The 27,581-nt window shown below is 41.0% G+C and overlaps 2 protein-coding genes and 1 non-coding gene across 3 annotated transcripts in view; 2 read left to right on the top strand and 1 right to left on the bottom strand.

Annotated features, from left to right (window-relative positions):
- Positions 1 to 27,581, bottom strand: part of LOC145442888 (ribosome maturation protein SBDS-like) — a 397,416-nt gene that overhangs the window by 218,121 nt on the left and 151,714 nt on the right. The window lies entirely within an intron of this gene.
- Positions 3,817 to 3,889, top strand: Trnar-ccu (transfer RNA arginine (anticodon CCU)). The gene has a single exon. It is a non-coding gene; the product is annotated as a tRNA-Arg (tRNA).
- On the top strand, positions 11,758 to 13,148 carry LOC145443604 (protein AF-9-like). The gene has a single exon (XM_080321547.1). It carries the CDS (start codon positions 12,046 to 12,048, stop codon positions 12,730 to 12,732), a length of 687 nt encoding a protein of 228 aa, XP_080177673.1. The 5' UTR covers positions 11,758 to 12,045; the 3' UTR covers positions 12,733 to 13,148.

Below are 27,581 nucleotides of genomic sequence, written 5' to 3'. Positions count from 1 at the left end.
TATCTCGCCAGCTACGTGACAATCATTGAGCATTTTCACATTCTGATTTCAAGGACTACTCCAAGTCGTTTCAACACCTGCCTATCTTTCGATTGTATCGCAGTCTTGTGAAATGATAAAAATTCCAAATCAACTGAACTGGACATCTAAACCGTATACGTGAATATATCAATGTAAGACCCGTTAGTGTTGGAGGTTGAACACAGTGTTGTACTGACCTATATGCAGGGTTGCCATCGACATGGATCCAAAAATAAGGACAGTCGAAAAATTAGATTAGCATGAAAAAGCGTTTTTGTACATACTTTGTAGTTATACGAGCCGTGACATATCACATTCCATAGTTTTCACCAGAAACAATCTGCTCCAGCAACTCCTTGTTATTAAAAGTGCTTCATGGATCTCACGACAGCTTAGATCTAGGTTTACCTTTACTCACGGCCGATACAGCACTTCATCAGCCCCACCCACCCTTAGGGTGATAAGCAAAACTTCTTCACCTCGTTAGAGGCGTAAACCAAGATGGAAAAGGCCGTACACCATGTTTAGAAAAAAATCATTTTTGAGCGTATGGAGCAAAAACTCCAGTAACAATGCTTCTAGTCTTGGTCCTGGCCGAAGAAAACTTACTTGCAATGTTGGAATCGGGGAATATTGCTTTGGACAATTGCGATGTGCAATCGTCGGTGGGGAATGATTGCTGGTGCCCCCGGGGGGCGATTTGGATTTTGACGGGGGCGCAAATGCTCACGGGCGATATGGGGGGGCGCTGGGCGGTATGGGGGCGCTGAAGAAAAATGGCCTCGCAGTAGATGGTGTAGTAAGGAAATATGATTATACAGTAGAACAATAGTTCCATATATTCCAACCGGTACAAGCGAAGCTATTTGAGTTTTTTATCAATAATTCTGGGATTACTCCCCGTCCAGGCTATTTTTGCATATACACATGTTTCAACTGCAATAACTTCGCTTCTATTGTTTGAAAGCTAGCAGAAATGGTTATGCGTCGTTCTTTTAGGCAACTTAACAATTTCATGGGGTTGACAATAAAATTTGAAATTTTTTTTTTATAATTTATTCAAAAATTTAAATAAGCTCTGCGGCCGCTTCTACTTGTTGAAATTGAGCCAAATTTTTTGTGAAGCGTTTTTTAGGCAACCTAGCAATTTAATCAGTGAATCCCTGGAATCCTAAAAAAATTTACATTAACCCTAGAATGCATACACGGAAAAACTTACGCTAATGCATAACAGGGGTCATTTTGACCCGTATTGCTATTACATGTGATTCTACTATAAAGACAATAAATATTGTTCTTCTTGTGCTTTCCAAAGATCTTCCATTGGTGTAATGATGACATATCTAGAGTTTTTGCTGCATTTTAAATGAACAACCGGCGAAAAACAGTGTAAAGAAGTCGGTGATAAAATGAAAGAAAAGTCCAGAACAGATCACACTACAAACAACAGCCTGATTCATTCACTGTACTTATTGCCTGTGATCATGGTTACGCTGTATTCTGGGCACACGGGTCTGCAACATCGGGAGCAACATTTGCAAGTTTCTAATCCTTTGCGTCTGGACATAAGGAACACCACTTTCTCTTCTGCAACGTGTTTACTGTTTGCAGGGATGAACTTCGAAAACCTCACAACATCCTCTCTTGTGCCTCTATGGTGTTTTATTGTCTATCTTGTCATCATTTTGCGGCAAAATGAGGCAGTTAGAAAGATATGAATGAAACCTCGTTGCTTTGAACCTTGTCCACTCTTATAATCAAGTTATAGCCTACGTGTCTGAATATGGATTATGCTTGTCTGAGTATGGTAAAGCATTTAGAGCTGCGATGTCGAGCAGATTGTAAATAAGAACTAGACGCCATCGGCAGGATTGTCGTTTGCAAGTATATGTTTGAACCATTTGGTCAATCAACTCAACACCAATCTTTGTCTGGTTATAAAATTTGATGATCTCAGGCCTCTTTTTTCAGGTATTTTTCTACTCCAATTTGATGCGGGTCAAAATGACCCCTGTTATGCATTCTCGGGGTATTTAGTGAAAAATGCATTTTTCTTGTCAAACGTAAAATTTTACCGAACAATTTTGTTCTCATCATGTATAAGTATAAAAGACTAACAAAGTCAAGAAATTTCAGGACTCAATTCCCAATATGTGTTTAGCGGTTATGATGAATAGCAACGTATGGGTCATTTTGACCCCTGTTATGCATTCTAGGGTTAAAGATGATGCTTTGAAGCTTTTTGGCCAAAATCTTTAACTGAATATACTTGAGAGCTACAATATTTGAGAGCTACAAATTTAATCATTAGAATATTTCTTCATCATATCATAAATGATGATAATGCTTAGTGTTCTGACCATCATTCATGTTCAAGTTATGACCTTGGTTCAGTACCAAATTTTAGTGTGGGAAAAGATCTCTACCACATTCTAAGTTGATTTAGTAGTCACACAAAGCAATTAAACAAAACCCAATACAACTAACTTCACCGTATTTCCAATCGCAGAGGTGAATTCGGGATGTGTACATCGAGCTCGAACCAAATAGTGTGAGCCCGTAGGCCTTACCCGATGGTTATTATAACAAGCATGATTTGATCCAGAATATAGCTCATACAATTATTATATCGTTAACTAGTCGAGCGGTCGTCTGGCGCAATTTAAGCGTGAAATATTTATAATATTGAAGTCCTTATCCTAAACCGGACTTCGACCACTTACCCGTTGTTTTTACTACAGTCCTTAAAATAGGGGGGCGCCAGACCCATGCAATTTTTGAAAGGGGGCGCTGGAGGGGAAAAGGTTAAGAACCACTGATTTAAACTAATCTGATTTAGCCTTATTTGTAGCTAAAACTATATGCGTAAGTACAATATAATTTATAGAAAAAACCTGGTACTGCTGTTTACTGCTAAATAACGTCCGCTTCGGTTGCTTGGTACAGACGAAACTGCTATAGCACCACTCACTGCCCTAGCTATCACACCACTTAGAAGTCAAATCTTGTGGTGTGTACGTCACGAGAGTTCCTTTCATTTATGATGTAATAAAATCTCGACGAAAAAGCATAATTTTAGAATATTATGCAACACAGATACCAGAGGAAAACGATCGAAGTTCTTTAGCGGCTGAAAATAAGACAAAATAAGGACGCAAATCGAAAATAAGGACATTTCTTGGAAATAAGGACAGTTGAGTTTTCTAAGACGTGACCCTTCAAAATAAGGACAAATCTTAGAAATAAGGACGGTATGGCAACCCTGCCTATATGGTGCATGGCGTGCACGACTGCACGTGCATCCAATTTCTCGTGCATAGAGGAAATTACGTTAATATCGTCATTACTTCGGATATGGATTATGTTTACAAATTTTTCGGTATCAAGAAAACCCTATTCATCGTTTTCCGTAACTATATTGACAGCTGATAATAATATCAATCTGGGATTGATATTGACATCGGGCGGTGATATACATTTATTAAATGATTACTCACACAATTGTCAATCATTAGCAGGTGGACGTTTGATTTGATGTCTATACCCTGTGAGCAAGGTACGACAATCCCATGCGACGCAAACTCAGAACACACTGCATTTGCGAAAAATGAAAACGTCGAGAGCCGAGATAATGTGTATGCATAACACGTATAATACTGCAAAGCTCACATATATAGCTTCAACAATAAGCTCAAATAAGACTGTTGTCTGCAAGTGGTAATGAGCATTTATACCCACCTTCCACATGGTGTGGTGTTGACTTGTTCCTAGCAGAGGGACTATTCCGAACTAGATGCACATGTGGCCCAATGGATAAGGCATCGGCCTCCTAAGCCGAGGATTGTGGGTTCGAATCCCACCGTGGGTTTATTTTTCTCGCAGCAATGTTGTCGGTGGCTCTCGTTGGAGTTTTCTTATTTAGTATGGTTTCGTATTCTGCGTTCACATGTCATGAATATGTATACCGGCCCCTCTATAGATGAGCTCGTTGCTGCTGAAACGGATTTAATGGCAGTGTATTTGTATCTACGCTTAGCTCCGTCACTACAAACACCTCCTTTACGAAACCCCTCGAATCACAAATGACGTACCAAACTTCAGTTCCAATAATAATATGAAAGACATTGATGAGAGAAGCTCTATATTCATCTATCCGTATGGCATTAATGATGATACAGACGAATTTGGTACCGGATAGGGATGGCCGATACCATCTCAGAGATCAACTAATATGGTCAGAGATCACTCCCGAATCAAACAAGTAACCTACACTTTCTCTACGTGATTTGGTTGTAAAGAAATATTATTCAAAGAGGAAAAAGGCAAATATTTATGGTAGTATTATGGTATAGCATGGATATCCGTAGCGAAGACGAAGAGACAGTATACTAAATGTTTAGTTTAGTTGTGACGCAAAAGACCATAGTTGTTATATGGGTCACTAAATTTATTTTAAATGTAATAATATTAACAGTTATACAGCCAGGGTTGCATTTAAAACAAACGGTGTTTTAATACATCTTGTTTAAAACAGTGTTTTAAACAAATGCCTTTTTGAAAAAACAAAAACAATTTTTTTCAAACGCTGGCGTCGGTTCAACAGGTTCAGAACATAGATAGAGATCATTGGTACGGATTGGGTGTTTTGATGATGATGACCGCCGACGACCGTAAAAATGCTGCATAACGGTGTAGTCCTGGTTAAAGATATTTTTGTCTGTTTATGAGAGTGGTCGAATGCCCTTTTCGTCGAAGAAGCAATATTTACCCTATATTTTCAATTGTCAATGTCAATCCACTGTGACGTCACAATTAAATATTGGTGACGTCACGGCTAAAAAATAAAACAATAAAAACATGTTTAAATCAAGGGTCTCGGTTTAAACATGTTTGATTTACATGGATTTTTGTTTTAAATGCAACCCTTTTTTACATCCATTGTCATAGTTGAACAAGAAATAAACTAGAAAAGCTGCGTCCGGACACCTTGAAAGTGTAAGCTGCATGAAAGACAGCAATATTCTCAGTCTAGCGGTCAAGGATTATAGTTTTATGACTTCCTACCATCATGTTGTGATGTCACCAAAATTGCCGATATATTTTCACCTCCAATGGCCGATACCGATAATTCTTTCAATGTTTTAAATCTCGATATTACCGGCGAGCATATACTCAGTCGTGCTCTAATGCAGAGGACTCCAACTCAAATGTCCTCGCGGGCCAGTTTTCCAGTTTTGACGACGCCGCGGGCCGCAGCATTTATAGGGGTATTCTATGTCTTTCCAAGTAGGCCTTATTTAGTGGGAATGAATTGTCCTATTGAAAGTGAGCCGATCCAGCAGAATGGCAGTAAACACACATCGTCAAAATGTGATTTACTCTTGTATCAATTTAGGCCTGGCACGAAAAGAATCATCACATTTATACCTATTTGAATAGAATTGTTGTTGTACTTGATATATATTAATTATAAGATATAGACACCATATGGGTGGACAAATGTATGATGCCATCATAAACGCTATCGGGTTAAAATTTTGCAGCTACTATGAATATTCTTGAATTTAACAGATTGATAAAACAGACTGATCTGATATCAAAACATTTTTAGGTTGAGCATTGAAATTCCAATCCAGGATTCGGGTATACTTCTGATAAGTAGGCCTAGGCTATTTATTAATCTCATGGTCAAATATCTTCAAATAATATAAATATATTAATGAATGTAACCTAGTGATTGAAATGTCGGAAAGCCGAACGGCCCATTGTTGTTACATCGTTGGAGCGTACCACTACCTTCAAGTCACCTTATATAATAACATGGTTTAGCGACCAAAAATGTATAACTAACAGATTGCCAATGGTTGCCATAACTACTTGCTTAGATAGCTAAATACCAAGCTGCGACCTTCTGATATATTACTGTTCCCCTGATACGCCATTAGTTGTGTTGCGTCCATGGTTCTAACAGATTCACGGCATTCCGAGTCACTCCGAGTCCACTCGAGTCATTTTCATTTTGCCATCGAGTTAGCCCGAGTCTGAGTAATTTTAAGAAAGCTCACGTCCGAGTCCAACTCACAAATTTCAGTCACGAATCGTCCAAGGGTCAGGTTTTGTCATCATGAATTGTAAATGTGACGAAATAGTGAATCTTCCACTGCATAATAATAGCGTTTGCATTTGATTTGATAGTGAAGTTTGATGAATACTTTCAGGCTTTCGGAGCAATTTAAGAGGGAATTTTCACTTTATAACCTAAAAAGATATATGTGACACTTATATATTGTCAAAATATTAAAAATCTAAAATGTCGTCGCGGGCCGCACAAAATGCTCTGGCGGGCCGCGTGTTTGAGACCTCTGCTCTAATGGAAACTCTTTGTGATCTGATGTCGCCCTAATTTCGACTCCACCTAGCGGAGGATAGAAAAGTAGCTAAGTTGTTGCACCACGACTGCCTATACCCGAATTCCTACCTGAGTGTTGGAGGTTTATCTAGATTATGTAGACCATGACCACTCTAATGCGAGACCATTCAAAAATACGTTCCACACTTTAAATATATTAAAAATTTGATGTTATATTTCTCCAATTAATAAACAATCTCTCACCCTCTTGCATTTTGGAATTGAGATTCTAATATATTGTAATACACCCGGCGGACCGGCATCGGCTCTATAACCTCACAGACCAGATTTTACTGAAGGGAGTCGCATGACATATGGTATATATTCCGTGACCCAACACAGGTATAAACGGCGTGTAAAACATTTATGACGCTCGAATTAGTCATATTAGTGATATTAGAGTCAACATGGTGATCCTTGCTCGAATTTCTTGAGGTGCTGTGCAATGTCTGCAACACGACAATAGATAGACGACATGGATCGAGCCTCTTCGCTGCTGAAGGCGTTGGAATAGACCTAGAAATAGATAGTAAATACGGCGATTTTCGGAGGGAGAGCTCGAAGGGCCCAAAATTATTTTGTGAATGAAAATATATTTTAGTGTATTTTTGGAAGGTTTATTCAACTTTAAATAAATTTATTTAGTGCTACGCGCCATTTCACGTTACCAAATGTCTTCGTTAGTACGTACCGTTTCCTCAAGAAAAATAGGCCTACGCGTGATTTATGGGCATGGGCATTTTGGAGTCGGCCATTACCGCGCCACGAAGCACCAAGACTAGGGCTGGGCAAAATCGAGTACCTGAGTGATTCGATTCTGAATCACGTAATATGCTTCGAGTCGAGTCGAGTATTCGAGTATCACTCCTTATGACGTCACAATAGAATGTACCATGTCGAAGTTTAAATATATACCTTTTATGCCACCATAAAGAACATAATGCCTGTTATCCATCACATTAAATATACTTCGGTATTTTTTTCGACCATACCGATTTCATTGCACTTCTTGACAATGTTGTGGGATAATCATGACTTTAGAAATAAAGAGACGCTTAGGAGTACAGAACTTCATGACACATTTGAATAAAATATTCATTTTATTCCCGAAGCTTTTCGGCTGACCCTCGTCAGGGGAGTATCGTCAGCAATAATGCGAGAATTCGAATAACTATGTTCAGCAACAATATATATCGCTAATTATGACGTAACACAGAAAATATACAAAGTTAGGAAAACGAGAGAACTGAAGCGTTGGCATGGAGATAGCGAAGCAAAACAAGTTAATGCGCGATTTTCAAATGATACACAAATTCTTTCTGTTGGCATAGACTAGGTTTGCTCATAGTGATGATGGTGGACTCAAGAACAGACAAATGAAATAAATTGCGACACTTAGCCAATATAGAGAACATGTCCTCGTGATAGTTAGCAGCACACGTATGATTTTCTAGTAAATGTTTGCCTATAGAAGATTTTTGACCCATGGCCTGGTTATGTTCAAGAACAAGCGGATTGTTAAGCTGCGAATTTGAGATATAAGATTTGACAGACGGTGGAATGTGTTCTTTGATACGGTCCTGCAACCGTTTGGAAGTTCTCCCTACGTACCGACAATCGCAGTGGCACTTGAATTCATAAATTACGTTGCTTTGTTTTATAGCCGGGAGAACGTCCTTTCGGGTTGCAGGAAACATTGGTATCGTGGTAAAAACAACATTGGTTTTCACCGCTGGATAACAGCGGAAGAAGTAGAAGCGGTAGAAGTTATCTGTTTCTCAAATCGATAAGAAACCGGGCCAATCCAAGGAAGATGAATGTACACATCCCTATTGTCACGCGAAATTACTTCGGGGGTTTCTTCTGGTTTGGTATCATTCCAATGACTTAACTTTTTACTTATTGCCCGCTTAATAACATACTCTGGGTATCCGTTGTCAATGAAAATTTTACGGATGTAGTCAAGTTCATTATTCAATTTGACCTCGGAACAAATCATCAACGCCCGGTGAACCAAGGTGCCGATTAAATTTATTTTACGACTTTTTGGGCTGAAAGAGCTCCATCGAAGGTAATGACCCGAAAATGTGGGCTTCCTATAAACGGAGGTAAGGAATTTGCCATCCCGTTTCTCCACAAGAACGTCAAGGAATGCCAGGCGATTGTTAATTTCTTTTTCCGACGTGAATTGCAATGCTGGATGTAGTTTGTTTAAATTTTCCAGGAAACTATCACAGTCAGATTCATTATCGAATATCACGAACGTGTCATCGACATAGCGATGGTATGATAAGGGCGGTTTAACACAAGAAGAGAGGAGCTTATCTTCATGAAATCCTACAAATATATTGGCTAGAATAGGACCCAATGGTGATCCCATTGCTACACCGTCAGATTGTCGGAACATGATATTATTGAAACTAAATTCAACAGAACACACAGCGTTTCTCATCAATTCAATGAAGGTAGCTCTCGAGAAAGGAGGGGGTATTAGCTTACCGTTATATAGAGCATCAGCGCAAATATTCAACGTCTCATTTAGTGGTACGTTGGTGAAAAGGCTCTTTATGTCGAATGAGCCTAGGAAATTATCGCGCGCGGATAGCTGTGAGCGACGCATCTTATCAGCGAAGGTAAAAGAATCGCGTACGCAATGCGACCCGTAAAGTTCGCGAACAGGTTCCAGTATGTTGATCAACCACTTCGCCAACTTCTGTTGCATTGACCAAGTCATGCTGAGTATCGGTCTGAGTGGCACATCGTCTTTATGCGTCTTCGGTAATCCATACATACGCGGTCTTTGGGAGCCAACAGGCCTGATGGAGTCATATTCTTCAGTGGATATTACGTCATCGTTTTTCAAGATTCGAAGGCGTCGTTGTAGTCGTCTTTCAGACTTTGCAGTATTGTCGTATTCCGAGACCGGGCCAAGTACAACGAATTTGGATTTATCCTCGAGAATAGTCATCATCTTTGAAACGTAATCTTTCTTGTTTAAAATTACAACGCCAGTACCTTTATCTGGTTTCGTTATGTGAATATCGGGGTTGCTTCGCAGAGATTTTATGGCACGGAAGCATTCCTTTGTCATCAAGAAATCCGCTTTGTCAACTGGACATCCACAATACGAATGTGCCAAGTCCGTAAGTCTTGCTTTGAGAGCTGGCACTTCATCGATTGATTTTGCTTCACGGTGCTTCAATTGAGCTAATAGAATCTCAAATTCGGCGAAAACCTCCTCACTCTTGACATTAATTGGTGGAATACAGAAATTTAACCCATGCGAAAGAGCAAACTTTTCGGTCGAGAGTCAGCCGAGAGTCAGTCGAGGGTCAGCCGAAAAGCTTCGGGAATAAAATGAATATTTTATTCAAATGTGTCATGGACTTTAGAAATGTGTTATTTCCAGTAGCTTTGTAGTTCGTAGCTTTGTAATATGCCTGGTATGCTGCGACACGGCCAATCGAGGTTATCGGGCTTCCTCAGTGAAAAAATAGTATCAAAACTATAATTCTCGTTAGTAAATCAATTTTCAGTTGCGTGGAGCATATACTTTCAGTACTCGAAAAAATCGTATTTTACTACTCGACTCGAATCATTGAAATTAATACTCGATTCAGATTCGAGTACTCGAATCATTGTGCCCAGCCCTAACCAAGACATATGAAGTCCAAGGACATATTACATGCGACCCCGAGAAGTGTACCAGAACGATCGGCATCGTGCAAATCATGACACAAAAAGGACTACCCTAATGCTGACCGAAAACGTCGATATATAAACTAGGGATGGTGTGAACGTGAGGTTCACGTTCACGTTCTGTGTGTGAACCTCGGGAATTTAGAGGTTCACGTTCACAAACGAACCTTGGTAGGTTCTCTTCTGTGAACTCTTTCATATGTTACATTTTTCACGTCATTATAACATCTTTGGTTGAAAGTCTTCGCATTTCAACTTCGGACCACTCTATACATGGCGCTGGCAACATAAAAATTATCAAAACTAAACGAGTATACACCATACCAATCTCGAAAAGAATTTCTTTCTTTGTTACAAAAGTTTGCTCGAAACATTCAATTTCCCGTACGTGAATATTTTGTGACTCTCTGCGGTGAGCTTGAACTGCAATCACACGACTGCAAGAACCAAATGCACTACATATAGGTAGTCAGTGAATGATGCTTATACAACCAATCAATGAAAGTGGTATACAGCATACATCGTTGTCTAATTAAAAAAAAAATTAGCAGGCGTACGGGATCCAGCTTGATTTGATGTTTATTGTATCATAAAAATCAAATCCGTGCGATTGGGGTGTTGGATATTGGCTAGTGGCTTCTGTATAATTTGTTTAGGCGGTAATGTCGGTAGCAAGTATACAAACCCGAGTTACACTCTGCTTAATATCAATGAACCAATAGTCAGACGCCGAATACATTAGCCGGTCTGGTCAAGACTGTTAAGACGTAACCCTAAATTTCCTTGCTTCCTCGAAATTGCTGGCAAGTGACGAAAGATATTGATTTTATGGGATTAGTATAGCATTTGATTGTTCCAGTTGATACATTTGATGACGTTTAACATTTTACCGTGTTACATTATTATATCAGTTCACTGAAATGTACGGTTTAAATCAGCAATATTACGTGACGTGACGTCATTGGTTCACGTTTGCGTTCACCCGAACCTGGACCTTTCCGGGGTTCGCACCATCCCTAATATACATCATGTTTAATTGTCCGATGTCAATAGGCACCTAAATTGCTGGTGCCGAATGCTTCAGTCCTGGCAATCTGAATCCCACAAGACAAATACCATTCCGCAGTAGAAAAATACCAATTTGAAATCGTGTGCGTTTTTTAGTTTAGTACGTTTGGGCGATTTCAGTATCTTTTGAGATAGCAGACAGACGGTTACGAAATAACATCATGTAACGAAGACAATATGCCAACGGTCCCGCCCGAATATGACGACGTGCTGTTTCGGCCCTGTTCATAAGACTACGAATCTTTTCCTACCCCGGTCTCCCGCGTGACAGGCAGGGATACTATAGCTGCTATACAGACGAGGAAAGGTCTGTCATCGTGAGTTGATTTATGACACGTCACAAACAGATGTTTTCATGTTTGCAATACCAATCTTCTGAGGTTTCCGAGACCAATATTCCGTTTGAACTGTTGTTACTCCCTCACAAATCCCGCGCGTTGGAATTTGAAATCATCAGAACTAAATTATATTGAAGCAGACGACGTTATCTTAGGTTATGAGGACGTAGCTGTCCAGACATTACTTATCTCAAGTAATTCCATTGTTGTCTCGCGGACAATTGCGGGGATATGAGACCTATCACTGAAGCTTCAGTTCTCGACCAATAATTACTGCTGTTTAATGTGCTGGCTTTCGAAATGAGACGGGCGAACACGCAATCAACATAAATTCCCAGACAACATCCACAGATAAGAAAAGCAGCAAATTAAAATAGGCCGAAGTTAAACAAAGAAGCCATGACGTGGATAAGATAAGATACGGTATTAAATGCTTTGCATCATTAGCGGTTGATCACACTTGTTCCTGGTTATTCGCCGTCGCAGCTACAATTCTGAAATAGAACGAGAATGACCGAAGTTGTGGAGGTTGATGTGATACTAGGACATCGGGCTCAACTTATAAGGTCAGATGGCGAAGGATTAAGACACACGCATGACTGGAAGGTGTATGTCAAACCGATCCAGGGACTGTCCTTGCGGAAATTTGTGAAGAAAGTCGTTTTCCATCTGGATGAAAACTATCGCCCATGCAAAAGAGTGATTAGAAAGGCTCCGTACGAAGTCTACGAGTCCGGAAACAAGAGCTCCGTAATCAAGATCGATATATATTTCAGGAAATGCGAATTTCCGAAATCCTTCACCTTCGAGTACGACCTCTTTCTAAACACAGAGCGGTCGCTTCTCACGGCTTCTCAAACTTACAGACTAATGTTCTTCAATCCCAATGAACCTCTCAAAAAACGATTTCTGGAAGCTGGAGGTGTGTTGAAACATTCCGATACAGCAATTTCGAAGAGGCCCACGGCAGCCATGGAAAAGCAGTTCCTTTCGTCGCAGAAGAAGAAAACAGCTCCAAAAGTCGGTAAAAATGAGGGCATCTCACCTAATTCGCATGGGTCGCGAAAGAGATACGGATCGGAGTTGGACTCTACTGGGGCGCAATCCCAGGCGAAGAGAAGATCGCTCGCGGGGGAACAAAGCAACGAAATGCGACTACAAAACGAAGCACATAGTTTCGTCGAGAGCAATAAATAGAGGAATATCACGGGTCAGGAGACCGATGTCAATGGAGAGGCGAATGTCGCCGAAGAGAAGGCAACTGCATCGCTGGGCGACATTTCCGTAGATTCTTTGGACTGCGAATCAATACTTGATTCCATTTTAGAAGGTTTTACTGGCGTTATGCCGCTTTGACCTTTGAAGATGTGAACAAGGACTCCACAGCAATATGTATAGCCTTGGAAAGAGTTTGGCCCAGGGGTAATAACGGACCAGTAACGTTGCACGTCTTTCACCATGAAGACGGTGATTACATTTTTAGTGTCGCTGATTTTCACCACGTTCTCCTTCATTGTTAGTACGTTATATACGCCATTTTAGCGTATCCCGATGATTCCGTTTGATCTAATGATGTATGTTTCAATAAACAAGGATGGAGTTGTGTATTTCCGATTTCGCAATATCAGAATCTAGCGCAGAAAAAGAGGCGATGAAGGACCTAAACACGAAAAAGAACTGGAAGAGGAGGGATGCGTCTAATGAAAGACAGGCAAATGTTGAAGAGTCGAAGACTATACGAATATGCCTATGCATAAATTTATTAGTTAAAAGCCTAAATACAAATTATGAAGTTGGAAAAAATGAAATATAAACTTGGCCCTTATATAGCTCATAGTGACGTGATACAACCTTAGTAAAGGAGCAAACCCATGGTGGGACTCGAACCCACAATCCCCGGCTTGGGAGGCCGATGCCTTATCGATTAGCCTACATGGTCGACTCACTCGTAGTCGCTACAGCCAAAATGAATACATCAATTCCATTTCTGCCTTTATGATCCATATCGTAACTACAACAGCTACTGTTCTGCGCCGCATGCAGTCTTTGCGACCGACAGTTCTGTTTCGGTGTATACCTTCACTAGCGGCTGGCACAGATGATTAAGGGGGAGCAAAATTAGTATACTATTTAGAACCGAGTACTTGAATCAATTTGCGCAGACCGAGTGAATAGGTTTTGCATCTGAACGCATTTCAAATACGCTTGATTCAGTTGAGAAGGTGCACTTAAGACACTGCAAAACTACGACATCAGGTACTCCGTATGACAGCTAGCCACTAAAGAGGCCTAGTTGTTCGTTCAACAAGTCGCTGCTGGGAAGATCTGGTGTCCTAAACATAAAAGACATGCGTAAACTAGAAATTGCCAAGTTTATGCATCAATTTCATTGCGGTCACTGCCCCGTAAATTTCAATGAGTTTTACCGCGGTATCAAAATCGCGTACGTACAATACCCGAGCGTACTCGTCACCCAGCTATCATATGACCGATAGGAAGGATCATCGCTTTATCAATCATGCCGGACTTGAATTGTGTAACGGTATCTCGCCTGCTATCCGACAGTCATCGAGCATGTCCGTATTCAGGTTGAAATACAAACAATTTCTACTTCATAAATTCTGGCCAGACCTCAAGTTTACCGGGTCACGACCTGACCTGTCGATCTCGCCTTCCGTCACATGCCACCTCATTTTGTCGCTTGTCCTTTTGTAATAACTTATTTTCCTCTTCTTCCTCCTCTTTACATCGCCTAGGCCCTGGTAGATGTCTGATTTCAAAGAATACTCCAAGACGTTTCGACACCTTCCTATCTTTTCGTTGTACGGCAGTCTTGTGGTATCCGGAAATGATGAAAATTCTTTATTAACCGAACTGAGCTTATAAAGCGTATTCGTGAAAAAATCAATTTAAGCTTCATTAGTCTTGGATGCTGAACATTGTGTTTTGCTGACCATGGGTACACGGCGTGCACGGCATGCGCTTCCAATTTAATGTTAATGTTGATATCGTCATGACTTCTGATATGGATTATGTTTACAAACCTTTACATATCTAGAAAGCCCTATCCATCGTTTTCCGTAACTTGACAGCTGATAATAATATCAATCTGCAATTAATAGTTACATACGGGGCGGCGATAGACATTTATTAAATGATTACTCACACAATAGACTCTCATTGCAGGTGGACTTTGATTTCGATGTCTATACCATTTGAGCATTGCTTTTAAAGTCGCCGCGCACAAGAAAGCCGATGTAATGGACTTTTTTAGTCGCTACGCACTGTTGTCCAAGGGACCGCGCAGTGAGTTGGTGAGTGCGCGCAGACTCGTGAAAAATTAGAGGGAACATTGTATGTGAGCAAGGTACGACAGTCCTATGCGAAGCAAACTCAGAATACACCGCCTTTGCGTAAAATGAAAACATCGTCGAAAACAGAGATATTGGAAGGAAAGGACGTAGTTTATTTTTGACCTTGATGTTTTTTTGCGGTATATACACCGACTCATGATACACCAGGACTGGGCAAAGTGCGGCCCGCGGGTCAAATGCGGCCCGCGAAGCTATCCTGTGCGGCCCGCGAAAGGTTGCTTGAAACTCAAAATATGAAACCTATTTTCCACTGTCGATGCGTGGACTGAAACCATAGGATGTATAATGTGACTGCAAATTCGTTTACTATCAATAATATCCAATTGTCCATTAACATGGCGCGATTACGTACCTCACATGCATAATCCAGATTCAAAATAATGTCAGTGTAGCAAATTATGCCGTTACAATTAAAGTCACAAGAAGTCCCCAAACCTTCTTTGTTGCTATTGTCACATAACGCATTTCACGGTATGTTTTTCAAATTGTTGCGTGACGCGTTTCCAAATCCCTAATTCGTAAAACAAGTCAATCAGTGCTCGTGATTTCTATGAGTCATCATCACCCGTAAAGGATGTTAAAAAAATAAAGCCGACAGTTACAATTCAAAGAAGTTTCTGAGGAATAAATATTTGTTTACTGGAGTCAGGGGTAAACCCGTCTTTCTAGTAGTTGGTGCCGAGCAGGTCGGCATGGTTAAGGAGTATAATTTAAGTCGGTTCTATGACACAAACACGAAGACATACACTTGGTCAAGTGACGGCGAATTTAGGAAGAAATGCAAGTGGCTCAACAACAAGGCCATTTCGCCAAGCTCTACTCTGCTCGGAAGCCAGCGACCAAGACAATAAGCTTTATAGTATCCCCAGGACCGAAACTGTCGCACCCCAAACCTCCCAATTGGGGAGGGGGCGAGCTCGGAGGGGTTCAAAAATGATATCGCGAATGAACATAAATTATAGAGTATTTTTTTGAAAATTCATGTAACTTCTTTTAAATTTTTCTCGCGCTAGTCGCGATTTAGAAATCAATAGTTTATAGAATTGGACATTTCGGCGTCAGCCATTACCGCGCCACGACGCACCAATACTTATGAAGTTTAGGCCAACACAGAACCCCCAGAAGGCACTGCAATTGCAACTGATGATCAAATTAACTAAGTAAAGGGAAAAAGGCTCGACGGCGAGAAAACCTCGGCCGAAAAGCACTGCCCTTATGTTGACCGAAAACCCCGATCTCCAATTGTCCATAGGCAATATTTGGCAGTGAAGAAATACTAATTTGGAATTGTGTGCGTATTTTAGTTTGGTACGCTTTTTCGCACAGCAGACGGAAGGTCACGAAATAACAACATGTAACGAAGTAATTATATCAACGCCCCCCCCCCGAATATTTCGAAGACAACATCTCACTCAGCTGTAGCGTTAAAACATGAGTACATAGGCTGAGAGAGGTTAAAACTAGCAAAATATATGCAATTATCAATATTATTGACCGATTGAATCGCGAATCATGAAAAAATTCCGCGCTTGGCGCTATTAGGGCATAAAACGGTTCCAATTAGCGTATAAAAGAAATCTCGCTCGGTAGAAGTGTTGAAACATGAATCCCGACGGGGTCCAGTCTGTGGGGCTATGCCCACAGTAGTTTGTTTTATAACTCTAGGGGGGCACAAGACCAATGATTTTTGGGGGATGACGAAGTGCTGATTCGGCCATCCCAAATACATTTTGACATATTGATAGAAGAACGCGGATAGGGGTTTAAAGAGGGTTCAAAATGTATCCTGTTTAACATTGTTTCGAAATATGACGGCAAATAAATACTTTTTTGGTAATTAACCGTCACTTTCTCATTCCCCAATATCAACACATCCACTGAGCACCATTTAGTGCAGTGGTTCCCAACCTTTCTTTAGACACGCCCCCCTTTATGATAGTGAAGAATTTCGCGCCCCCCTTATCGTCATATCACAAAATCCAACCGGATGCTAGCAACCCCCACATATTGTTTGATGACATGGAAGGTTATGGCTGTTGATGAGAGAATTCAAAAATATAAAATTCTGTCTATATATGGAGAAACACGCGTGAATTGGAGGTAAATCACACAGAGCGCAAAATTATTTTTCAGTTGACCGCTTCTTCGCGCCACCCTTCAGATGCTTTCACGCCCCTCAGGTTGAGAACCACTGATTTATTGTTATTCGCTGCTTTCAATTTAGAAATAAAATCAATGCGCTGCAGAATACAGCTAAAATTTCTGACTCGGCCCGCCAACATATTTTCTGCTTCTCATTTGGCCTCCGGAGTCAAATAATTGCCCACCCCTGTGATACACATACACACGATCTGTGCATATGCAATATGCATACCATGAGTGCATGATGTGCATATGCCGCTGGACAAGGAAGTGCAGATATAGCCTTTACGGCTTCCTAAGTCATGCACCACCCCTCCATGCTATCCCAGTAATGCACAAGCGCCAAGCAGGGAAGTCATGGATACCAGTGTTACTAATCGTGTCTTTGGTCTGACCCGGCCGGGGATCGAATCCACGACCCATCGATCAAGAAGCCGGACGCTTCACCATTACGTTATCTTGTCGGCTATATTGTGCATGCATAACACGTATAACATTGCAAAGCTGACATATAGATTCAACAATAAGCTCACATAACTCCAATTGCGTTGATGACTGTTTTATGCGAGTGATGATGAGCACTTATCCGCTTACCATACAGTAGGGTGTTGTTCCTAGCAGACGAAAGGTCTTGTGCTATGTGCGCATGTGGACCAATGGATAAGGCATCGGCCTTCTAAGCCGAGGATTGTAGGTTCGGATCCCACCATGGGTTGTCTTTTGCATCAATGATGTCAGCGAGTCTTGCTGGACGGGATTTTCCTTATCGCGTATGATTTCGTACTCTACGTTTAAGTGATTAGTTGGTCCAAATATTTTGCTTGATTTGGCTATGGTACCATAGGTCCCCCACCCTATAAATATTGTAATTGAATTGAAAATAGTCCACTCGAGGATGGTATTGATTCAAAAATTATGTGCCATTATTTACCCTGATACAAGCCCTACACTTCACATCAAAAATTATTGCGGGCTTGTTAGTCTGAAAGCTGATATAGAAAAATGTATATGTCGATCCAAATTTACTTTACACCCCCCAAAACGTAAATCATTTTTCACAGACCTCGTAACTCACGCAGGTCGAAGTTTTTTGTTCGTGAGGAAAGATTCTGCCTTCATGCCACTGTAGACAAAGTCGTGTACTGTAATCATGGGATTATCACAGAGAATTTTTCAAGTATTTTCGGTACCACATCTCCCCTACATAACTTAACACTATGGCATCCAGGGTTGTAACCAAGTCACAAGTCAATCTCACTTTTATAGTTTTGACTAGAGTCAAGTCGAGTCATTTTCAATTCACCACCGAGTCAAGTCCAAGTACAAGTCATGGAGTAGAGTGTCGAGTCCGAGCCATAGTGTTTTGACTCGAGTCCGAGTTATAGTCATTACGTTCACTGTTCAGTTCCGTGTTAATGTCACGTGAAACCCACTTTTTACAACTCTGCTCGGTGATATCGAATGCTTCGCGTTCATAATATACTAATTTTGCTCACTTTTAACAGTTTCTGGTATCATTTTCAACTACCAGTACTGATAGACCAAAAAATAGTAGTGTAATAACTTTAATATTCTTCGAAATTACAATGAAATGCAAGTCATATGACTTGGTTCGAGTCATGCGAAATGACTCGAGTACAAGTCGAGTCAATACACAAATAGACTTGAGTCGAGTCGAGTCATTTTTCATTTTTGAGAAAATGACTCGAGTCAAGTCAAGTCACCCAATAATTGCGACTCGAGTCTGACTCGAGTCGAGTCATTACAACCCTGGTCGAACCGTGTTCTCCGTGACTCTAGCAAGATAGTGTAATGGTTATGCGTCCAGCTTCTCGAGCGGTTGGTCGTGGGTTCGATCCCCAGCCGGGTCATACCAAAGACTCGAAAATTGGGATCCGCAGCTATCCTGCTAGGCGCTCAGCAATCGCGGATAGCATGGAGGAGAAAAAAACGGGGGACTAGATGACCTCATGGGGCCGTATCGCAACTCCGTCGTCAAAGCATCTCGATGGTGCAGGCGAAAAAGAATATCATATCTCTCTCTCTCTCTCTCTCTCTAGGAGTATTTAGCGTCGTATCAATCGCTGTAACGCGATTTTGATTTCGATAAATGCAAATGATTGCACTGAAGACTACGCATATCAACAAAAAAATCTGGTAGATCTACAAAGAAGAAAAGGAGCTCGAAGGGGGTTCAAAATTATTTTGTGTATGAACATATATAAAAGTGTATTTTTTGAAAATTTATTCAACTTCATATATTTTTTTTTAGTGCTACGTGCTATTTCATGTTACCAAATGTCTTCGTAATTAGGTACCGTTTCCTCAAGATGAAATAGGCCTACGCGTGATTTAGAGACATGGGCATTTTGAAGTCGGCCATTACCGCGCCATGAAGAACCAAGACATATCAGGTATAAGCCCTGAACGATCGGCATCGTGAAAATCATGACCAAAAAGGACTATCCTAATGCTGACCGAAAACGTCGATATTTAAACTAGGGATGGTGTGAACGTTAGGTTCAAGTTCACGTTCTGTGAGTGTGAACCTCGGGAATCTAGAGGTTCACGCTCACAAACGAACCTTGGCAGGTTCTGACAGTGTTGGGATGACTCGAGTCACCTTTTTCGTATGACTTGACTTGAGTCACTTTGCTGAAATGACTTGACTTGACTTGACCCGGCGCCTCAGAAATGTAGATTTACTCGTGACTCAAAGCAAAATTCACGAGTCAATTTCAAGTCATCACGTAATCGGTTTCGATAAAAATCACTGTGTCTTGCATGGTCGGATTGTTCGCGAAACGCTGGTGTAACCCATGAGAGCGACCAATTATTCAATAATCGTGTGTTTCACTGAGCTTCCATTGTTCTCTCACAAATAAATTGACCGCAAACGATGTGATCGAAGCTTACAGCTTACGTTGACCTAGATTAGTAGTAAAGTAATGTAATAGCAAAATGCCTATTTCTGTTCTCTGTTCTTACCTTAACCAAACCTCTTGTTTTAATGAAATTGAATTCGAATATAGTTTATATATTCCTCAGCCATTGGCGAAGGCTCGAATTGTATCATATCAATTTGTAAAAGGGTCGTGTATTGCATCTTATCAATTCGTTTCTCTTTTCGGCTGGTAACTATAAACTAAGGCTATGCAATTACTTACGTAGTTAAGCAGTTCTACGCATATGTGATCGATGCCTTCTTGCGTGTATATTCAACTCTATATTCGTTCATCGGTGCAGAAACAATGACCACTCAATCTGCATTTCTGACAGCTAGCAAAAGACAATGACGTAATCATGCCTCATACTTTGAAAAGGCAACTTGACTTGAATTGTGACTTGGCTCGTGACTTTACTTTACTTGACTCGACTTGACTCGAGTCACCTCCAGAAATCGAGTGACTTGACTTGACTCGAGTAACCTTCGAAAATCGATTGACCTGACTTGACTCGAGTCAAAATGTGCAATGACTCGAAATGACTCGTGACTCGAAGGTAGTGACTTGATCCCAACACTGGGTTCTGTACTGTAAACTCTTTCATATATTGAAATTTTCAAGTCATTATAACATATTTGGTTGAAAGTCTTTGCATTTCAACTTCGGACAACTCTATGCATGGCTCTATCAGCATAAAAATTATCAACACTAAATAAGCATGGACCTTGCCGATCTCAAAGAGAATTTTTTACGTTGTTACAAAAGTTTGCTCGAAACATTCAACTTCCCGTTCGTGAATATTTTGTGACTATCTGCTGTGAGCTTGAACCACAATCAAACGACAGCAAGAACCCAATACACTATACACATCGGTAGTCAGCGTATGATGCTTATTCAACCAATCAATGAAATTGATCATAAGAAATCGTTGTTCAATGTAACAAAATTAGCACGCGTACGAGATCCATGTTGCTTTGATGTTTATCGTATAATAAAAACCAAATCCGTGCGATTGGGATGTTCGGTGTGGGCTACTGTATAATTTGCTTAGGGGGTTATGTCGGGTAGCAAGTATACAAACCCGAGTTACACTCTGCTTAATATCAATGTACTCGTCGAAGTTGTTTGCAAGCGACGGAAGATATTGATTTTACGGGATTGGTATAACATTTGATTGTTCCAGTTGATACATTTTGTTACGCTTAACATCTTCCGTTTCACATTATTATATCAGTTTACGGAAATGTAGGGTCGGAGTTGGCAATATCACGCGACGTGACGTCATATGTTCACGTTTGCGTTCACACGAACCTGAACCTTTCGGGGGTTCGCACCATCCCTAATATACAGAATGTTTATTGTCCAATGTCAATAGGCACCTAAATGGCTGGTGCCGAATGCTCCAGTCCTGGCAATGTGAACCTCACAAGACAAATACCATTCCGCAGAGATAACTTATTTGCCAGTGAAAAATACCAATTTAAAATCGTGTGTGACTTTTAGTTTCGTAAGTTAGGGAGATTTCAGTATCTTTTGACATAAAAGACAGAAGGCTATAATATAACATCATGGAACGAAGACAATATACCAACGGGCCCGCGCGAATATGACGACGTGCTGTTTTAGACCTTTTCATAGGAATACGAATCTTTCTTTACCCCGGTCTCCATCGTGACAGGCAGGGATACCATAGTTGATATACAGACGGGAAACGGTTCGTCATCGTGAGTTGATTTATGAAACGTCACAAACCGATGTTTTCAATACCAATCTTCTAAGGTTACCGAGATCAATATTCCGTTTGAACTCTTGCTACTCCCTCACAAATCCCGCGCGTTGAAATTTGAAATCATCAAAACTAAATTATATTGAAGCAGACGACGTTATCTAATTAAGACGTAGCCGTCCAGACATTACTTATCTCAAGTCACTCTATTGTTGTCTCGCGGACAATTGCGAAGATATGATATCTATCGCTGAAGCTTCAGTTCTTGACCAACAATTACTGCTGTTTTATCATATCGAATGTGCTGGCTTTCGAATTGAGACGGGCGAACACGCAATCAACATAAATTCCCAGACAACGTCTACAGATAAGGAAAGAAAAAAATTAACATAGGCCAAGTTAAACAAAGAAGTCATGACGTGGGTGAGATAATACATGGTATTAAATGCTTTGCATCATCAGAGGTTGATCACATTTGTTCCTCGTTATTCGCCGTTGCTGCAACAATTCTGAAATAGAACGAGAATGACCGAAGTTGTCGAAATAGATGTGTTACTGGGGCATCAGGCTCAACTTATAAGGTTAAATGGCGAAGGATCGGGACACACGCATGACTGGAAGGTGTATGTAAAACCGATCCAGGGACTGTCCTTGCGGAAATTTGTGAAGAAAGTCGTTTTCCATCTGGATGAAGACTATCGCCAACGCAAAAGAGTGATTAGAAAGGCTCCGTACGAAGTCAACGAGTCCGGAAACAAGAGCTTCGTAATCAAGATTGATATATATTTCAGGAAATGCGAAGCTCCGAAATTCGTTACCTTCGAGTACGACCTCTTTCTGAGCGCAGGGCGGCCGCTTCTCAAGACCTCTCGCACTGACAGACTAACGTTCGTCAATCTCGATGAACCTTTCAAGAAAAGATTACTGGAAGCTGGCGGTGTATTGAAACATTCCGATTCTGCAATTTCGAAGAGGCCCAATACAGCCCTAGAAAAGCAGTTGCTTTCGCCGCAGAAGGTCAAGAAGAAGAAAATAGCCCCAAAAGTCGGTGAAAAGGAGGGCGTCCCACCTACTTCGAATGGGTCGCGAAAGAGAAACGGATCGGAGTTGGACTCCATTCGGGCGAAGAAAAGATCGCTCTCGGCTGAACGAAACAATAAAATACGACTACAGAACGAAAGGCACAGTTTTGTCGAGAGCAGTCAAAAGAAGAATATCACGGGCCGGTACACCGCAGTCAATGGAGGGGCGAATGTCGCCGAAGAGAAGGCAACTGCATCGCTGGGCGACATTTCCGTAGATTCCATGGACTGCGAATCGATACTTGATTCCATTTTAGGAGGTTTTGTTGGTGTTATGCCGCTTAGCCCTCTGAAGATGTGAACAAGGACTCTACAGCGATATGTATATAGCCTTGGAAAGAGTTTGGCCTAGGGGTTATAACGGACCAGTACCGCCGCACATATTTCACCAAGTAGAAGGTGACCACATTTTTAGCGTCGCTGATTTTCTCCACGTTCTTTTTCGTAGTACGTTATATACGCCATTTTAGTGTGTCCTGATGATTCTGTTTTTATCTAATAATTGTCTGTTTCAATAAACTTCCTAACGAATCCGATTTATTGCGCGATGACGGGTCAAGGATAAAGCTGTGTAGTTCCGATTTCGCAATATCAGAATCTAGTAAAGAAAAAGACGCGACGGAGTACGTATATAAGAAAGAGATTTGAAAGAGGAGGGATGCATCTAATGAAAGGCGGGCAAATTTTAAAAGAACTGAAGACTATACGAATATACATAATTGCATATGCATATATTCATTAGTTAAGAGCTTAAATATAAATTATGAAGTTGGAGAGAAATGAAATATAAACTTGACACTTATATAGCTCATAGTGACATGATACAACCTTAGTGAATTGTAAAACCCATGGTGGGACTCGAACCCACAATCCCCGGCTTAGGGGGCCGATGCCTTATACATTAGGCTACATGGTCGACTCACCCGTGTTCGCTACAGCCAGAATGGATACATATGATGGTACTAATTAGCAATTCTATTTGTGCCTTCATGATCCATATCGTAACTATACAACAGCTACTGTTCTGCGCCGCATGCAGTCTTTGCGACCGACAGTTCTGTTTCGGTGTATAGTAGGCTATACCGAGCACTGTATACCTCAACTAGCGGCTGGCACGTGATGATTAGGGTGGAGAAATATTAGTATTCTATTTAGAACCGAGTACTTGAATAAATTTGCGCAGACCGAGTGAATAGGTTTTGCATCTGAACGCATTTCAAATACGCTTGATTCAGTTGAGAAGGTGCACTTAAGACAATGCAAAAACTACGACATCAAGTACTCCGTATCACAGCTAGCCACTAAAGAGGCCTAGTAGTTCGTTCAACAAGTCGCTGCTGGGAAGATCTGGTGTCCTAAACATAAAGGATATGCGTAAACTAGAAATTGCCAAGTTTATGCATCAATTTCATGGCGGTCACTGCCCCGTAAATTTCAATGAGTTTTAACCTGGTATCAAAATCGCGTACGTACAACACCCGAGCGTACTCGTCATCCAGCTATATATGGTCGATAGGTGGGACCATCGCTTTATCAATCATGCCAAACGTGAATTGTGTAACAGTATCTCGCCTGCTATCCGACAGTCATCGAGCATGTCCGTATTCAGGTTGAAATACAAACAATTTCTATTTCATAAATAATGGTCAGACCTCAAGTTTACCGGACCAGCACGACCTGACCTGTCGATCTCGCCTTACGTCACATGCCACCTCATTTTGTCGCTTGTCTTTTTGTAATAACTTATTTTCCTCTTCCCATGCCTCCTCTTTACATCGCCTAAGGCCCTGGTAGATGTCTGATTTCAAAGAATACTCCAAGATGTTTCGACACCTTCCTATCTTTTCATTGTATGGCAGTCTTGTGGTATTCGGAAATGATGAAAATTCTTCATTAACCGTACTGAGCTTATAAAGCGTATTCGTGAAAAAATCAATTTAAGCTTCATTAGTCTTGGATGCTGAACATTGTGTTTTGCTGACCATGGGTGCAAGGCGTGCACGGCATGCGCTTCCAATTTCACGTGTATAGGGTAATTATGGTAATATTGTTATGACTTCTGATATGGATTGTGTTTGCAAACCTTTACATATCTAGAAAACCCTATCCATCGTTTTCCGTAACTTGACAGCTGATAATAATATCAATCTGCGATTAATAGTTACATACGGGGCGGCGATAGACATTTATTAAATGATTACTCACACAATAGACTCTCATTGCAGGTGGACTTTGATTTCGATGTCTATACCATTTGAGCATTGCTTTTAAAGTCGCCGCGCACAAGAAAGCCGATGTAATGGACTTTTTTAGTCGCTACGCACTGTTGTCCAAGGGACCGCGCAGTGAGTTGGTGAGTGCGCGCAGACTCGTGAAAAATTAGAGGGAACATTGTATGTGAGCAAGGTACGACAGTCCTATGCGAAGCAAACTCAGAATACACCGCCTTTGCGTAAAATGAAAACATCGTCGAAAACAGAGATATTGGAAGGAAAAGACGTAGTTTATTTTTGACCTTGATGTTTTTTTGCGGTATATACACCGACTCATGATACACCAGGACTGGGCAAAGTGCGGCCCGCGGGTCAAATGCGGCCCGCGAAGCTATCCTGTGCGGCCCGCGAAAGGTTGCTTGAAACTCAAAATATGAAACTTATTTTCCACTGTCGATGCGTGGACTGAAACCATAGGATGTATAATGTGACTGCAAATTCGTTTACTATCAATAATATCCAATTGTCCATTAACATGGCGCGATTACGTACCTCACATGCATAATCCAGATTCAAAATAATGTCAGTGTAGCAAATTATGCCGTTACAATTAAAGTCACAAGAAGTCCCCAAACCTTCTTTGTTGCTATTGTCACATAACGCATTTCACGGTATGTTTTTCAAATTGTTGCGTGACGCGTTTCCAAATCCCTAATTCGTAAAACAAGTCAATCAGTGCTCGTGATTTCTATGAGTCATCATCACCCGTAAAGGATGTTAAAAAAATAAAGCCGACAGTTACAATTCAAAGAAGTTTCGGAGGAATAAATATTTGTTTACTGGAGTCAGGGGTAAACCCGTCTTTCTAGTAGTTAGTGCCGAGCAGGTCGGCATGGTTAAGGAGTATAATTTAAGTCGGTTCTATGACACAAACACGAAGACATACACTTGGTCAAGTGACGGCGAATTTAGGAAGAAATACAAGTGGCTCAACAACAAGGCCATTTCGCCAAGCTCTACTCCGCTCGGAAGCCAGCGACCAAGACAATAAGCTTTATAGTATCCCCAGGACCGAAACTGTCGCACCCCAAACCTCCCAATTGGGGAGGGGGCGAGCTCGGAGGGGTTCAAAAATGATATCGCGAATGAACATAAATTATAGAGTATTTTTTTGAAAATCTATGTAACTTCTTTTAAATTTTTCTCGCGCCAGTCGCGATTTAGAAATCAATAGTTTATAGAATTGGACATTTCGGCGTCAGCCATTAACGCGCCACGACGCACCAATACATATGAAGTTTAGGCCAACACAGAACCCCCAGAAGGCACTGCAATTGCAACTGATGATCAAATTAACTAAGTAAAGGGAAACAGCTCGACGGCGAGAAAACCTCGGCCGAAAAGCACTGCCCTTATGTTGACCGAAAACCCCGATCTCCAATTGTCCATAGGCAATATTTGGCAGTGAAGAAATACTAATTTGGAATTGTGTGCGTATTTTAGTTTGGTACGCTTTTTCGCACAGCAGACGGAAGGTCACGAAATAACAACATGTAACGAGGTAATTATACCAACGCCCCCCCCCCCCGAATATTTCGAAGACAACATCTCACTCAGCTGTAGCGTTAAAACATGAGTACATAGGCTGAGAGAGGTTAAAACTAGCAAAATATATGCAATTATCAATATTATTGACCGATTGAATCGCGAATCATGAAAATATTCCGCGCTTGGCGCTATTAGGGCATAAAACGGTTCCAATTAGCGTATAAAAGAAATCTCGCTCGGTAGAAGTGTTGAAACATGAATCCCGACGGGGTCCGGTCTGTGGGGCTATGCCCCCAGTAGTTTGTTTTATAAGTCTATGGGGGAACAAGACCAATGATTTTTGGGGGATGACGAAGTGCTGATTCGGCCATCCCAAATACATTTTGACATATTGATAGAAGAACGCGGATAGGGGTTTAAAGAGGGTTCCAAATGTATCCTGTTTAACATTGTTTCGAAATATGACGGCAAATAAATATTTTTTTGGTAATTAACCGTCACTTTCTCATTCCCCAATATCAACACATCCACTGAGCACCATTTAGTGCAGTGGTTCCCAACCTTTTTTTTAGACACGCCCCCCTTTATGATAGTGAAAAATTTCGCGATCCCCTAATCGTCATATCACAAAATTCAACCGGATGCTAGCAACCCCCACATATTGTTTGATGACATGGAAGGTTATGGCTGTTGATGAGAGAATTCAAAAATATGAAATTCGGTCTATATATGAAGAAACACGCGTGAATTGGAGGTAAATCACACAGAGCGCGAAATGTTTTTCAGTTGACCGCTTTTTCGCGCCCCCTTCAGATGTTTTCACGCCCCTCGGGTTGAGAACCACTGATTTATCATTATTCACTGCTTTCAATTTAGAAATATAATCAATGCACTCCAGAATACAGCTAAAATTTCTGACTCGGCCCGTCAACATATTTTCTGCTTCTCATTTGGCCCGCGGAGTCAAATAATTGCCCACCCCTGTGATACACATACACTTGATCTGTGCATATGCA

This window comes from Botryllus schlosseri, chromosome 7, assembly GCF_051294905.1.
Source record: "Botryllus schlosseri isolate E-star chromosome 7, Bs_hap1, whole genome shotgun sequence".
Classification (NCBI taxonomy): Eukaryota; Metazoa; Chordata; class Ascidiacea; order Stolidobranchia; family Styelidae; genus Botryllus; species Botryllus schlosseri.
This window is presented reverse-complemented; position numbering and strand designations above follow the sequence as displayed.

What these genes read in the sequence shown, in the direction of transcription:
- LOC145443604 (XM_080321547.1), top strand. Translation starts at nt 12,046, where the DNA reads ATGACCGAAGTTGTGGAGGTTGATGTGATACTAGGACATCGGGCTCAA.